The 15,681-nt window shown below is 49.4% G+C and overlaps 1 protein-coding gene across 1 annotated transcript in view; it reads left to right on the forward strand.

The window, feature by feature from the left end:
* Positions 1–15,681, forward strand: part of EEF1G (eukaryotic translation elongation factor 1 gamma) — a 21,556-nt gene that overhangs the window by 2,750 nt on the left and 3,125 nt on the right. Inside the window, exons 3-7 of the mRNA XM_015423601.1 lie at positions 1,413–1,476; positions 1,845–1,987; positions 2,853–2,996; positions 4,575–4,704; positions 8,183–8,375. Of these exons, the coding sequence (XP_015279087.1) occupies positions 1,413–1,476; positions 1,845–1,987; positions 2,853–2,996; positions 4,575–4,704; positions 8,183–8,375 (674 nt within the window). The remainder of the gene's footprint in view (positions 1–1,412; positions 1,477–1,844; positions 1,988–2,852; positions 2,997–4,574; positions 4,705–8,182; positions 8,376–15,681) is intronic.

A 15,681-nucleotide genomic window follows, 5' to 3' on the forward strand; every position in this document is an offset into this window, starting at 1 on the left:
GAGCGCTGCAACCCTAGAGTCGGACTCGACTGGCTTTCGTGCAAGGGGACGTGCATCAGTGTACCTGGGTAGCCCATGAAATACGTAGAATCCTCTGTTAGTCGTGCATTGGCTGTATTAATTGTGATGCTGTCAGGAGCCAGCCACTTTTGACAGCGCTGGCTCTTCGGCTTTGAAACGGAGATGAGCACCACAACCCTAGAGTCGGACTCGACTGGCTTTCGAGCAAGGGGACCTTTACCTATGCATCAGTGTACCCGGGTAGCCCATGAAATACATAGAATCCTCTGTTAGTCGTGCATTGGCTGTATTTGTGATGCTGTCAGGAGCCAGCCACTTTTCTGTTGGAAGGAGGGATGGCTAAATGGAACCTTCGTATTCAGAGGCAACATACCTGCGCAGAACAGTAGCCACAGAGAAGGCAGAGCAGTAGCGGTTGAGGGCTCTTGCCTCCGTGCCATGTCTGGGTTTCCTGGGGACCTCTGGTCGGTCACTGTGTAAGGAGCAAGATGCTGGACTGGACGGACCCTCTGATCCAGCATGGCTCCTTTACGTGGTTTTTATCTGTATTGCAGATGGGAGGGCAGATGGACTAACCTAGGGCCACTTGAGAGCCAGCATGGTGCAGTGGTTTAGAGCGGTGGACTTTAATCTGGAGGATCAGGTTTGATTCCCCCACTCCTCCTCCTCCACATGAAGCCTGCTGGGTGACCTTGGGCCAGTCACAGTTCGCTCAGAACTCTCAGCCTCACCTACCTCATAAGGGGCCTTTTGTGGGGAGAGGAAGGGAAGGCGATTGTAAGCTGTTTGAAACTCCTAAAGGTAGAGAAAAGCGGGGTATAAAAGCCAACTCTTCTAATGATGATAATTTTGTGGCGAAGAAGACTTTTCAGACTGGGGCCCTCCTGACTCATAGTTTGTCTCTTAACCTTTGTGCTATGTCAGCTGAAGATACACATATAACAGGGCTTTAAAATGCTATAAAATGCTGACTTTTTGTCTTGGAAGCTTCCTGTTGAAAACATTTGTGTGCTTAAATGTATAGCTTGCCATATGGTGGGTTGCGGTGGCAGAAGAAGTACAGTTAAAAAGGTGATCCCCCCCACACACACACACTATGGCACTGTGTAGTTCACAGTGGAGCTATTTCTGAAGCCCTTGAGGCTGATGCCATGGAACCAGTTAACACTTTTGCTAGGAAAAAAGTGGTAGAGCTCTGGATTAAATGTCTGGCGTACTGTGGTTTTTATTTCTGCCTGCACTGGAAGTGCCATAGCACCAGCTGTAGGCTTCCGTCTTAGTTCCCGCAGGCCTGGCTGGTGGGGCAGGTTGGCCTGGTAGTGGCCGGGTGGGCAGTCAGTTGCAGCCGTGTTTTCACCAGCCGCAGCTTGAGATTCACTGTTTTCCTGCAGGTTCCAGCCTTTGAAGGAGATGACGGCTTCTGTGTGTTTGAGAGCAACGCCATTGCACATTACGGTAATTCCGTTTCCTTTTGTCTCCACTTTTTGCAAGAAGGGACACCTGGATTGTCCAGAGTCCTAGACTGGTGCCGAGCAAGCTGCTCCTTAAATTGCACACAGGCTGGAGTTAGCTGCTAGTGGAGTGGGGGACTGGAAGTATGGGTGGGCAGCAAAAGCCCAGGGTTCAAGCGTGACACCTAAGAACAAGCTATCAAAACCATATCCTGCTTTTGGCTTGAACCCCCCCCCCTTTTAAAATGCCCCACGTCTTATTCCGGTGCCCATGGGTGAATGATAGTTGGGCGTCAGCTGGGGAAACCCTCTTGACTCACCCTTGTTGGTGGCCCCGCTCTCCAAGGTAACTGGCTGCTTCCCTCCTTCCAGTCAGCAACGACGAGCTGCGAGGAACCACCAAGGAGGCAGCCGCCCAGATCATCCAGTGGGTGAGCTTTGCTGACAGCGACGTCGTCCCTCCTGCCAGTACTTGGGTCTTCCCCACGTTGGGCATCATGTGTTATAACAAGCAGGTGAGCTGTGAATACAGAGTCAACCCAGCATTCCCTGTTCTGACTGAGAGCTGCTCCACAGTGACACGGTGCAGAAATGTCTTGCCAGCGCCTGCGACCAGAGATGCTGAGATTCAAACGCAGGATCCTGTGCATGCACAGCAGGTGCTTTTGCTGAGCTATGGACCCTGTCCTGTGTGAGATGCTTCGGTCACATACAATGGGGTGGGGGTACTCATCAGCCAGTTTCCTAACTCCAGTGTAGACACTTTTAAAAATGTTTCATAACCTTCACAGTCGTGTAGAAAAAGGCACACAGGCTCTAAATGCACTCTAATATCTGTTGCATTTCACAGTATATGTTGTGACAATTCCAGTATTTAGTTTACTAGGACCAAATATCAACAAACATCAAAGCTGACCATAATTTCCATGTCCACGCATAGAAATTGTAATCTTATTCATACACCACACGTACCAGATTTTTAACAGTTGCATCAGTGACAGGGTAGATTGCTGCTTCCTCTTCTGAGCTAAGGTCATATTGGCTGTAATAACTGGTTGCTGTAAGAGATACCTCTTGTTTTCCCATTCTAGCTGGGAATTCACCTAAAAGAAGAATCCTCAGCATCGAATCAAAAACATCGCACAAAAAACTCTGTTTCTTTATGAACTTTGTACTAGAGCAGACATGGTGGTCATGTAAGGCCTTGAAATTCTACAGGTCTTTTGACACCTTTGAAGACGGACAGATTTTTTGTGAAACATTCATCTTAAGTCGAAGGTGTTGCAAGAATTTGGGTTGTCGCAGCAGACTAACACAGCTTCCCCTGCTGTGGAATTTCCTCCCTAAATTGTGTGTGTGTTTTTTTCTCTCTCTCTCCAGGCCACGGAATATGCCAAGGAGGAAGTGAAGAGGATTCTGAGCACCCTTGACTCCCATCTGAAAACCAGGACATTCCTGGTGGGCGAGCGGGTCACGTTGGCTGACATCACGGTCGTCTGCACTCTCCTCTGGCTTTACAAGCAGGTGGGTCCCTAGTGGCTGGCTGGGGAAGACGGCACAGGTACCGGTATTCTGTGCCTTAAACACGGTTCACCTCTCATAGACGAAGGAAATGGGCCATGTGGGACTTGTTCAGCTTCTCTGGCAAATAGGAGTCTGTGTAGCCGGCTTCTCTGGGTAGCCAGGACTGAAGGGGTTGGATCGGTCATCTGTTCTGTGATCCTGGGTAGAGATGTGAAGGCCCGGGGAAAAAACGTTTGTCTTTTTCCCCTGTTTTTTCCCTGAAGCCTTTTTTGTTTTTTTCCGAAAAATTGGAAAAAGAAAAGAAACAAATTGATTATGGAATGTTTTATTTTAACATGATGAATAAAATATTTTAAGACAAGGCGTTCAAATATTTTCCAAATCTTTTTGGATATATGGTATCAGATTGATCTAATTTCTGTGCACTGAGGACAAGCAAATCCTAGGTTACAAACTGAACTCTCCAATGCAAGAACAAGATGCATTTCTTCCTTTAGGAGGTGCGATTGTCAGAAGAAAATAAAAAGGTTTCAGTTTTGTGTTTGCATTTTTCCGAAAATTTCTGGTTTTTCTTGAAAAAAACGGGAAAAAATGGGGTTTTTTCCGAGCTTCAAAATTTCTGGAAATTTTACATCTCTAGTCCTGGATTTTTGATGGGGAAGGGCTCAGTGCTGAGAGAGCATGGAAATGGCCTCTTTCCCCCTTCGGATTTGGGGCTTCGGTTGCATCTTCCCACTTTGCTTGGGTGACTGCCAGAGCTGCTTGGAGCTGGTGAGAACAACAGATCCATAGCTCTACTGCACAAGACGTCTTGTTTTCCAAATTGGGGGGGGAGGGAGATAGAAGATCCCAAACGTGCAAGAACGCTGTTGAAAATTCACATCCACCAGTCCAAAGAAGTTGCAGAAATCTCTCCTTCCGAGCTCTAGATGCTGGGTAATCTGTTTCTGCTAGTCGTGATGGAAGAGACTTTGGAGGAAGCTTTGAGCTCACTAAGAGAGACTTTTTGCAGCGTTCATTGAAAAATTTGGATAAATCTTTTGGTATTTGGCAACCTCGTGCTTGGAAATGTCTGTTGAACTCCTTGAGGACGACACTGAAACAGGAGGGTATCTGGACCTCTGTTGGAGGGAGACTGAGCACTTATTCAAAATAGACTTAAAGGAGTCCTCCCTCTTAAAACCTTTGTATAATTAAGAAGGACTGATATTAATAAAGGGATTGTGCAATAGCTTTTGTGACATATTAAGAGATGATATTTAGATGTTATGATTCTATGTATTAAGGCTTATGTGATAAATAATATATGGTGAATAAATTGTAAAAATATAAAACAAAAACTATACAAAAATTACTTGAGATATTTTATAATCGTCTGTAGCACAGTATTTGCTGATTTTTGTTATTTCCTACTTACCGTGGGTCCTATTTTGGTTTTGGGTAATCTGTTTCCGCTAGTCGCGATGGAAGAGCAAGAACCTACACCTGGGCATTTCAGGCATCCCAGTCAAAGCAAGGAGGCTTGTGCTGAGATTCTCAGCTACTGCCTAAGAACTTCCTCGTTCTCTTCACTGGCAGGTTTTGGAGCCCTCTTTCCGCCAGCCTTACGGCAACGTCAACCGTTGGTTTGTGACCTGCATAAACCAACCGCAGTTCAAGGCTGTCCTGGGAGAGGTGAAGCTGTGCGAGAAGATGGCGCAGTTTGACGGTAAGGGCAGCTGTGATGGACAGCGCTGGCCTTCTGTGGGTCGACCAAAGGAGGTTGTTGATTGGTCGCCCCTCTTGTTTTTCAGATCTGTGAGGTCTGTTGCCATTTATTGATAAGTGAGTGGGAAAGTGGGAGGGAGGTGGGGGGTGTCTTCCCAACTCTGCCTTCCAGTTTTCTTGCAAAATGGGGCTGGCTGGAGAATGTCAAAATATCTTCAGCGAAAGGGGGTGGGGGGGGGTTGTACCCTCTCTGCTCCTAGTTGCCTTCTGCTCCATGGTCACACTGAGCTGCCTTGTAACACAATCACTGCCGGTTTGAGCATGTTTGGGGGTACATCATTCTGTCCAAGTGAAGCCACTTCAGAGTGAAAGCAGTGCTTCCCAGATGACACCACCCACACTCTCTGTGTGGGGGCAAGGAGGAGGAGTGGGGCCGTGATTGAACACGGGCTCTAGGAAAGACAGTGGCCGTCCGCTGCTCAGGTAAACCCCCAGGGCCTTTCCTGGAGGTCTGCCGGTGCCATGAGATCCGTGAGACGGGCAAATGCTCTGCAGCTTCCATCATTCAAAGTAGAGCCTTTTTTTGTAGCGTGCCAACGAGGGGGTCTGCTTGGGATCCTCTGAAACCAATAGAAAATCTTAAAATACAAGAATCCAACTTAAGTTGGTGGGAAATAGAATCAAGATACACCAAAGATGAACAAATAGGTTTTTATTCAAAAATAACAGAAATAGACAAGGTATTGTTACATACTGATAAAAAACTGATTAAAAAAGATGAAATAGTTAAAAACTGTATGGTCCAATGGGTGCAAGATTTGGGTCATAATACTCATGTAGACCAATGGCCACAGGTATGGAAAACAAATGTAAAGATTACGAGAGCAATTTCATTTAAAGAAAATTATCTGTAAAATGTTTTATAAATGGTATATCACTCCAGACAAATTAGCAAAGTTTTATCCTGGGCTACCAAATGATTGTTGGAAGTGTCAAAAAAAAAAAGTTGGTTCTTTTTTTCATATGTGGTGGACATGCGATAGAGATTTCTAGATCCTCTGTACGTGCCTCCTAAGACCCTGGAGTGCCTTGCAGGCTCTCTAAGGTTAAGAGTACATGACGCTGACTTGCACTGTCATGCCCTTTGTCTGTCCGAGTCAGTGTTGTCTACTCAGGCTGGCAGTGGGTCTCTGGGGACTCAGGTGGAGGTCTTTTGCATCCCCTCCTGCCTGATCCTTTTAAGCCGAGGTTCTGGGGAACTGAACCCGAGACCTGTCTGTGTGCAAAGCAGCTGCTCTACCACAGAGCCACGGGCTCTCCCCTTGGCTGCTGTCACAGCATTGGTGTTCTTAAAATGCTTTCTGAACCCTCTGACAAATTTTGTTGGTGATGTCATGAATCGGCACATTGCCTTCACAATTTAAAAAAGGCACTCACCAGCTGATTAAGACCATAAGGATTACATTTTTCCTTCTGCTCAACCATAAAAATGTCTTCTGTCTGAAACTGTGTCTCTGCGCACACACCCTTTTTTGTTTTTTGTTTTTTTGCTGGAAGATAGCCTAGCGGCCATAAATATTTAATGTGTCTACCCTGAGCAAAAGTATTGGATTGGATCCTACAATTCCATTCCTCTAATGGGTGGAGTCCTGTTCTTGCAGAATGTGCTTCTTCTACCAGTGTAGGGTGTAATAGAATGGAGTCCTAAGTCAGTGTATTTGAAATAAAGCAGAGGTTTACACGGCTTGTTATACCTTAGATCTGGGTCCCAGACGTGGTGCCTGTGGGTGCCACAAGTCCTCCCGATCCCTTTTCTGGCACTTTCCAACTGTTTTTAGGAAGTGGGTCAGGCCAGGTGGGGCTTTTGCCCAGCAAGGCTTTTGATTGGCTGCTAGAGATTTGATTGGCTGTGCAGATTTTTTAAAATGTTGCTTTGGCTGCAGCTGCCACCACAGCACAAGGATCTTCAACACTGACTGAAATAAAACTTTGGCAATAACTTTTGTGGCTCGCTCCACCTCCTGCAGCGGCTGTTTTGTGGCTGCGCCCACCATACTGTGTCAGAATTCCAAAGGTGTCCGCAGGCTCAAAACGGTTTGCAGACCCATTACTTAGATATAGAGCGTGGGATTTGCCTGTATACAGTCGCAGGTTCAATCCATAGTTTCTCGAGACAGCTACAGCTGATGCGTTATTGACAGATAACAGAGTCCCTCAGGGAATCTGTTTCTTCTATGCGGGGTTGTACTTCCTCTGGATGTTTATGATTAGTTATTGGTGCTGTATGTTTTACGTATTTATTTTTGTTTTTAACTTTTAATTACCTACTGTATGTCTTCTGTTGTAAGCCGCCCTGAGTCTTGCTTGCAAGGAAAGGTGGTCCAAAAATCTAAATGAGTAGATTTTGGGGGTGCTGTTGGATCCAGAGCTTCAGATGGAAGCACAAAACATCTCTGTAGCATGTAGCACCTCGAACTGGCCTTGGCTGTTTTGCCAGCTGCTGTCTTTCCTCACAAGGCAGGATTTGGCCACAGTTATCTATGCACTGGTTATCTCCAGGTTAGATTGCTGCAAGACACTTTGTGAGACTGTCTTTGAAGACTTTGGAAGGTTCTAGTAGTTCCAAGCCATGGTAGAAAATTTGACAAATGCAAGTTAAAGCAATCCTCTTTTGCCAGTCTTAAAAGAACTGCATGGTGGGGGGGCCAGGTTTCCTAAAGGGCCACCTTCATCCCTGTTAATCTGCCAGATAGGAAGGTTGTCTTCAGAGGCCCTGCTTTTGCACCAGAGGTGGCCAGTAACCAGGGCCTTCTCAGGTGTGGCCCCAAAATTGTGGAACACCCAACAGAAGAGATTTCCTGGTGCCGAAACTGATAGGTTTGGTGTCATACTGTCAGTGTTTGTTTGCCCCATGCTTTTAGATGTATTGCTTCCACTGAGATTTATGAAAATTATGGTGTCAGGTGCTATTGGTTGTTTCAAGGGGTGTGTGAAGTTTTCCAAAATTTTACATGCGTTCTTTAAATGTTCATCGTGGTGGTTATGATATTAATTGGTGTGGTAATATTTTATAAGCTGTCTCAAGTGTATTTCGTTGAGAAGCAAGATATAAGTGAACCTTGTGTAGAAATTCTGGGAATGATCTTTCGCAGGAGTAGCCACCAGGGGTCTTTCCTGAGATCTAACCAGGGGGATGTCTGCAGATTGAACCTGGGACCCTTCAGCATGCAAAGCAGGCGTTCTGCCTTGCAGTTGTGGCCCTGGAATAAAGTTTGAGCCCAGTGGCACCTTTAAGGCCAACAAAGCTTTATTCTGGGTATAAGCTTTTGGGTGCAAAAGCTAAAACCTTGCTGCTCTTAAAAGTGCCCCTGGACTCAAACTTTGTTCTGTTGTCCAAAAGCAACACGGCTACCTACCCACCTGAATCAGTCTTCATAGTTGTGGCCCTAGTCTATCTTATTCCCTGTCCTGTCTTGCAGCTAAGAAGTTTGCTGAGAATCAGCCCAAGAAGGAAACGCCCAAGAAGGAGAAGCAGCCAAAAGAAGAGAAGAAGTCGGAAAAGAAGGAAGAGAAGAAACCAGCACCTGAGCCCGAGGAAGAGATGGACGAGTGTGAGCAGGCCTTGGCAGCTGAGCCCAAATCCAAAGACCCCTTTGCTCACCTCCCCAAGAGGTAAGGCCCGGGACTGGAGAGGCCTTGCCAATTGTCAGGAGTCTCTGGTAGGGTTTCAGCCTAGCAGATGGTGGCTGAATCTTTCTGTGCACATAAGAAAAGTGCTGCTGGCTCAGACCAGTAATCCATCTAGTCCAGCATCCGGTCTCACACACTGGCCTTAACCAGTTCCTCTGGAGGGCAGAGACTTTCCCCTGGTGTTGCCTCCTGGCTCAGAGGTTGACGGCCTCCAAACATGGAGGTTCCCTTCAGTCACTAAGGCTTTTAGCCACTGATAGACCTCTGTGACTCTATCAGATCCCCTTTTAAAACTGTTTTTTTCCCTGTGGCCCTCACTGCATCCTCTGGCTGCGAATTCCATGTTTTAATCACTCATAATTTAACCATAGGGTAGGAAGGGGCAAGGAACAACGTTGCCCTTAAATGCTTCCTCTCTGTGTCCTCTCAGTGTGTTACATGATTTATAGTCTGCCTTTCTCACTGGGGCTCCAGGTGGATTACACAGAGTAAGTCGGTGCAGTCAGCAAGATGAGACATTCCATAAACAATAAAATAGGATTTGGGTTGTAGAACCTGCCAGAAGTCTAAAAACCAGAACTGAAGCAAAGCACAAATGTTAATATGGCGCATTAAATGATGCCGGGTTGCATAGTAGAAGAAGATTGGATTTATACCCCGCCCTTCACTAGCTAAGGGAGTCTCAGAGCGGTTTACAAACTCCTTTCCCTTCCCCTCCCTATAACAGACACCGTGTGAGGTAGGTGGGGCTGAGAGAGCTCTGACAGAAACTGCACTTTTTCAAGGACAGCTCTGACAGAACTATGGCTTGCCCAAGGTCATCCAGCAACTGCAAGTGGAGGAGTGGAGAATCAAACACGGTTCTCCCAGATTAGAGTCTGCGCACTTAACCACTACACCAAACGGGCTCCAATTTACAGCAAGTAGGATCCAACTTACAGCAACCCATGAAGAGCAGTATATACCACAGTCACTAATAATTTGTCCAAGTAACTTTGTGAATTTTGTACCGTGCTATCCTGTTGCCTGCGTAGAAAAGCCCTCTTGCCTAACTCAGTTTTGCATCGCTTGCGGAAGGCCAGGCGAAGGGGAGCCTTCCTGACCTCCTTAGGAAGGCCATTCTACAAGGTGGGGGCCACAACGGAGAAGGCAGTTGTCAATTTTTGCTCACAAGACTCCACAACTTAGAGGGAACATTGCAGGTTGGGACCTGCAGAAGGCCCCGCTCAGGTGAATGAAGCTTGTCGTGGCAGAGCACAAGGGGAGAGAGATGGTCTCAGAGATGCCAGGGTCCAAGGCCATGAAGGGCTTTGTATGTGACAGCCATTAGCCAGTTCTTCAAACGGAGCCCGGGCAAGACCTGAGCAAGGCTGTTAACGATAGGACGTTCATAAGGGTCATCATAATCGGAAGTGATTTGATGGCACTTAAAACACACACAAGTCGATGGGCAGCCAGTGGAGAGACCGCCGAATGGGAGTGCTATCCATGCCCCATCTTATCTTCTGATGATAACCAAGCTGCGGCATTCTGCACCAACTGGCGTTTCCAAAGTGATTTTGCGGGGAGACCAGGGTACAGTGCATTACAGCAGTCGAGTCTTGATGTCACCGTGGCAGGGATCCAGGTGGCCAGATCAGCCTTCTCGAGGCTAAGGGAACATTTTTTGAGCTCGGCTGAGTGGGAAGAAAGCCTTTTTCTTCCCACCCACCCCCTTCCCGCCCACCCCCTTTTTTTTTTGCGCAACTGCGTTAACTTGCTTCTCCAGCAATAATGTTGGGTCCAGTATAACCCCTGGGGCTCTTAACTGAGCTGGCAAGGGGCAGACGAACCCCATCAAGAGTGGAGAGCATCAGGTCTTCAAAAGACTCCCCCCTTCCCAACCACCATTACTTCCGTCTTTCCAGGATCTAGTTTCAGTTTGTTCACTCTTAGCCGTTTAATCACAGCAGCCAGGCAGCGACTGACGGCCTCTGCTGCCTCACCAGGAGATTTGGATGAGGAGGTATATATAGCTGTGTATCGTCTGCATATTGATGGTAGCCAACTCCCAAACTGTGAATGGTTTGGCTGGAGGGCTTTACATAGAGATCAAAGAGCATGGGGGATAGGTTCGCACCTTGTAGAACACTGCAGGATAGGGTCCCACGCTGACTATAACTGGTCTCCAGTGGTGGTTCTTTGGGTCTGGTCTGGTCTTTTTCTCCAGGTCCCCTGTGTCAGAGGCAGCAGATAAATCCAGTAGGAGCAACAGGGAGGCCTGACCTTAGTCTGCATTTAGATGAAGGAGGTCAGCTACAGCCAGCAGAGCCATCTCCGTCCCGTGGCCTGGTCTGAAACGAGACTGAAAAAGATCTCGGGCAGAGATGAGTTATCCAAGAAGACCTGCAGTTGGTCTGCTGCTGCTGTCTCAGTCACTTTGTCTGGGAAGGGCAGATTAGAGGCAGGGGGATGATTCGCTCCAGTGTGATTCGGCCTCTGTTCCGTCCTCCGGTTCTACCAGGCATGGCTTGCACCCTCTCCGTAAGTGGTAGAGACTCGCTTTCTTTCCTTAAACTGGAATGTAATTCTGCACCCTCTGCCATGACTCTGCGGCCCAGAATGAGAAGCTGGGCATCACCCGCTTACCTTCTGCTTCAGAAGGCAGTCCCGGGACAGGGCTGTTTCTCGGTTTTCTGCTGGCGGGCATTGGTGGGAGGCACTTGTTAATGCAAGACAGGGGTTGCAGTCAGACCACGTCTGGGCCAGACAGGGTAGATGCTTCGCTAGGGGAGAGGGCAGAGTTGCAGAAAGAGATCTGTCTAGAACCAAACCCTGCCCCTCTGGGAATGCTGGCAGCACCTCTCTGGCTGTTGAGGAAAGACAACAGGAGGCTGGGCTATAGATGAAGTTCTTTGTGTGATCCAGCGGGCGTCTTACCTTTGAAGAGCAAAGGGCAACTTAAGACAGTCGGTAACAGCCTCATCCTCCCGCCCCCCCAAGCAATGGCAGCATAGCTGACACCCAAGAGCCTTCAGCAGGGAGGCTGAAGGGAAAGAAGGGATCCTCTGAAGCTTCGAGACTGGGCTCAGCGGATGCCTGTCCTGTGAAGGTGGATCCTCAGACACCAATCTCCATTCCCACTGGAACACATTTAACTGTGCTGGGGATTGCCTCTTGCCAGTTTAGAGTCGTGGTTAAGAGTTTGGTTCCCCATTCCTCCTCCACATGCAGCCAGCTGGGTGACCTTGGGCAAGCCACTGTTTTCTCAGAGCTGTTCTCTCGAGGGCAGTTCTCTCAGAGCTCTCTCGGCTCCACCTGCCTCACAGGGTGTCTGTTGTGGGGAGAGGAAAGGAGACTGTAAGCCACTCTGAGACTCCCGAGTGAAGGGCAGGGGATAAATCCAGTCTCCTCCTCCTCTTGCAAGCTAATGGGGTGGGGGGTCTTGGACACGATGCATCTGTTACGAGGCTAACTTTCTCCTCCTCCTCCCCTTATTTGTGAACTGTCAGAGTCCCAGGAGCACGTTAGAGACCAACAAGAGTTTCAGGGTATCCCCTCTCGAGAGGCCAAGCTCCCCTTCTGCATGTCTGACCAAGGGAGCTCTGACTCTCGAACACGGATCTCTTGGAACTCATTGGTCTCTGAGGTGCTCCTGGGACTCTAAAACCAGGCCAACAAGGCTACCCTCTGAAACGACCTTATTGGTGAGGTTTTCGCAGGTCCCCACAATTACAAATAGCTGAAGGGCATCCCAAACCCTTTCTGTCGTCTTCTGAGGGGCTCCTGCGTTGGCCTGCTTCTGGGGCCCACGCTGCCATCAGACAGGGCACCAGCCAGGCTTGTTGGGCTCATTGCCCGGCTTGGATGCAGAGTGCCCCCCAGAAAACATGCCCAGCTGTCCCTTGTGGCTGAGGGTCCTCAGCCAGGAGAAGAAGAAGAAGAGGAGGGGATCGGATTTATACCCCGCCCTTCACTTGGAGTTTCAAAGCGGCTTACAGTCTCCTTTCCCTCCCCACAGCAGCCACCCTGTGAGGTAGGTGGGGCTGAGAGAGCTCTCCTGAGAACTGCCCAAAGAGGAGGACTAGTATATAACTCATCCAGCAGCTGCAAGTGGAGGAGTGGGGAATCCAACCCAGTTCTCCCAGATTAGCGTCTGCACTGCTAACCACTACACCAAACTGGAGTAGGCAGGCTGCCCTCCAGCCTAGTTGGCCCGCCACGAACGATGCTGCTGAGAGTGCCGAACTGCTTCACCCTGGTCGTTGCCCTCTCTTCTGCTCTTGCTTGGCAACGCCTCTCCTGGCGTCTCGGGCCAAGAAAGGCTTCCCCCGTCCCCTGCTTCCTGAGAACCCATTAACTGGAGATGCCAAGGTCTGAATCTGGACTGGCTGCATCCGGATCAGGTCGCCTACTGCTGAGGGGTGACTGGTATTCCCCCAGGGCAGTTTTGGAAACCAGGATTGTAAGCTATACGTGCCACGCCTTGGTGCTTCTGACAGTGGTTGTGAGGAGTGTGTGCAGAGCGGGGCTTTGGATTGGCTCGGTGCCAGTAGGCCTTGGGCTGGGGCTTGGAGGAGGGAGGCGGATGTGCCGCTTTCCAAGTAGGCCCTGCCTGACCCAGACAGTCCAGGCTAGCCTGGTCTCATCGCCTCTTGGGAGCTAAGCAGGGCTGGCCTCGGTTAGTCTCCATGTTCCCTCTAAGCTGTGGAGTCTGGTGAGCAAAAATTCTACTTTGTGAGCTACTGGCATGAAAGTTGTGAGCGAGCGATTTGGCCGCTGCATAAATTAGTTGGCTCTGTAGCCATCCTTCCTGAGCTAAGACAAAAACATACGAGCCAGAGGCTACAAAACTGTGAGCTAGCTCACACTAACTCAGCTTAGAGGGATCACTGACTGGGGGCCACCGCTTCAGATGCACTGAACGGCTCCTCGCTATGCAGACTTTTCCCATCTTTTGTGTGGATCCCTTGACTGCGTCTGAAGAAGTGGCATCTAAGCTCAAAACCTTCGGCTGTTGCTAGTCTTTAAGGTCCCTGGCCCAGCCTAGCCTGATCTCCTCAGATCTCAGAAGCTAAAGTTGGCCCTGCTTAGCACTTGGATGGGAGGCCACCAAGTAATACCAGGGTCACAACGCAGAGGCAGGCAATGGCAAACCACCTCTCCTGTTATCTCTTGCCTTGAAAGCCGTGTGGGGTCACCACCAGTGCTCCCTCTAAGCTGTGGAGACTTGTGAGCAAGAATTCTACTTTGTGAGCTACTGGCACTAAAGTTGTGAGCGAGCGATTTTGCTCCTGCGTAAATTAGTTTACCCTGGAGCCATCCTTTTTGAGCTAAGACAAAAATGTGTGAGCCGGAGGCTAAAAAACTGATCCAGCTCACACTAACTCAAGAGGGAACACTGGTTACTACATGGATGGGAGACCATGAGAGTCACAACGCAGAGGCAGGCAATGGCAAACCTTCTGTTAGCCTCTTGCGTTGAAAACCCCACAGAGTCACCCTAACTGGGCCGTGGCTTGACAGCGGGGTGTGTGTGTGTGTGTGTCATCCCAGTCTACAATAGACATGCACAAGTGTTGGTCCACTGAGTTGCCACCAGGGGGCAGGAGAGGGACATTGCTTGGTGGCGTCAGGGCCGGAATCCACCGTCTCCCACACCCTGCCATGGGCCTGGGACAGACTTGGTGCTCCATTTCAGCCTGGCTGGGCCCTCCCCTCCCCTGCTCAGTTGGAAGGGGGGTGGGAGCAGCTCTCCCTTGCTGCTGGCGGGATCTCTTTTGCCAGGACTGTGGGCGGCCAGTGTCCTAGCAGAAGGGAAGAGCTGCAGTGGAAGGCGTGCCCCCCTGTGCAGAGGCAAAATTTAGGAGTGTGGAATTCTGTGGGGGTGAACTAGGCTCGCATGACATCGGGCCAGTGGAGTTTTCGGCTAAACATGAGGAAGAGCTTCCTGACAGTTTGAGCGGTTCCCTCAGTGGAACAGGCTTCCTCGGGAGGTGGTGGGCTCTCCTCCTCCTCTGGGGGTTTTCAAGCAGAGGCTAGATGGCCATCTGACAGCACTGCTGATTCTTAGGCAGATCATGAGAGGGAGGGCTGCCTCAGTGCTTAGTTCTCGTGGCCCTTTCTTACACGCTGATCGCCACTTTGGGGTCAGGAAGCAATTTTTTCTCCAGCCCAGTTTGGCCAGGGCTGCTGGAGGGTTTTTGGTCATCTTCTGGGTGTGGAACAGCAGTGCAGGGGTTTGGACTAGATGACCCTGGAGCAGGGTTCCCTCTAAGCTAGTTAGTTACTGAGTTAGTGTGAGCTAGCTCACTGTTTTTTAGCCTCCGGCTCACACATGTTTGTCTTAGCTCAGGAAGGGATGGCTCCGGAGCAAACTAATTTATGCAGCAGCCAAATCGCTCGCTCACAACTTTAATGCCAGGAGCTCACAACAATAGGATTTTTGCTCACAAGACTCCACAGCTTAGAGGGGACATTGCCCTGGAGGTCCCTTCCAACTCTTTGAGTCTACATGTTGCTGGCTTGCTACCCTGTGACTGCAGCCTCCTTGCTTCCTATACAAATTCCTTTGGTCTCTTTGAGTGTAGGGGGTGACCAGGTTCATACTCTTGCTTCCCACCCCCGGTGTAGAAGATGCTCGTCTTCTGAACTGGGGTCTCCCCACCTTGAGGTATTTTTCAGAAATAGTGACACAGATCTGACCATGTTAGGACCCTGCCGCTGTTATCAGAAATGAGCCCTCCTTCCGGTGTGTTTTTGGAGAGTCATAGAAAGTGGGAAATGCCCACCTGTGTTTTTTACCTGGCTTGATCAATCCTGCTCCTCATTTTGGGTTAAGACTGCTTAAAGTTTTCTTTACCCAGCTGACCTCTGCTTCCGGGGGAACCCCCATTTTTCAGCTGACTAAACTTGCACCAGTCATGAGTGTGAACCCTGTGAATGGGCTCGATGTTCGTTTGCCCCATCAGAGCCATAAGAACATAAGAGAAGCCGATGTTGGGTCCGGCCAATGGCCCATCCAGTCCAACACTCTGTCACACAGTGGCCAAAAATACCAGGGCCCATCAGGCGGTCTTGAACTCCAGAAGCCTTCCCACTGTTGCCCCCCCCCCCAAGCACCGAGAATGCAGAGCATCACTTGCCCCAGACGGAGAGTTCCCGCCTCTCTGGGCCTTTGAGGGATTGCAGAGTACTGGAACACCTTCCCCCCTCAAGCCCCTGGAAGGGGGGGGGGGATACTCTGTAGAGCATCTGTGATGAAGTAGCACAAACATGAGGCTGGCCAGCTCTCCCCTCTGGCCTCCTA

The sequence above is a fragment of the Gekko japonicus genome, unplaced genomic scaffold (assembly GCF_001447785.1).
Source record: "Gekko japonicus isolate JY-2015 unplaced genomic scaffold, Gekko_japonicus_V1.1 scaffold4426, whole genome shotgun sequence".
NCBI lineage: Eukaryota > Metazoa > Chordata > Lepidosauria > Squamata > Gekkonidae > Gekko > Gekko japonicus.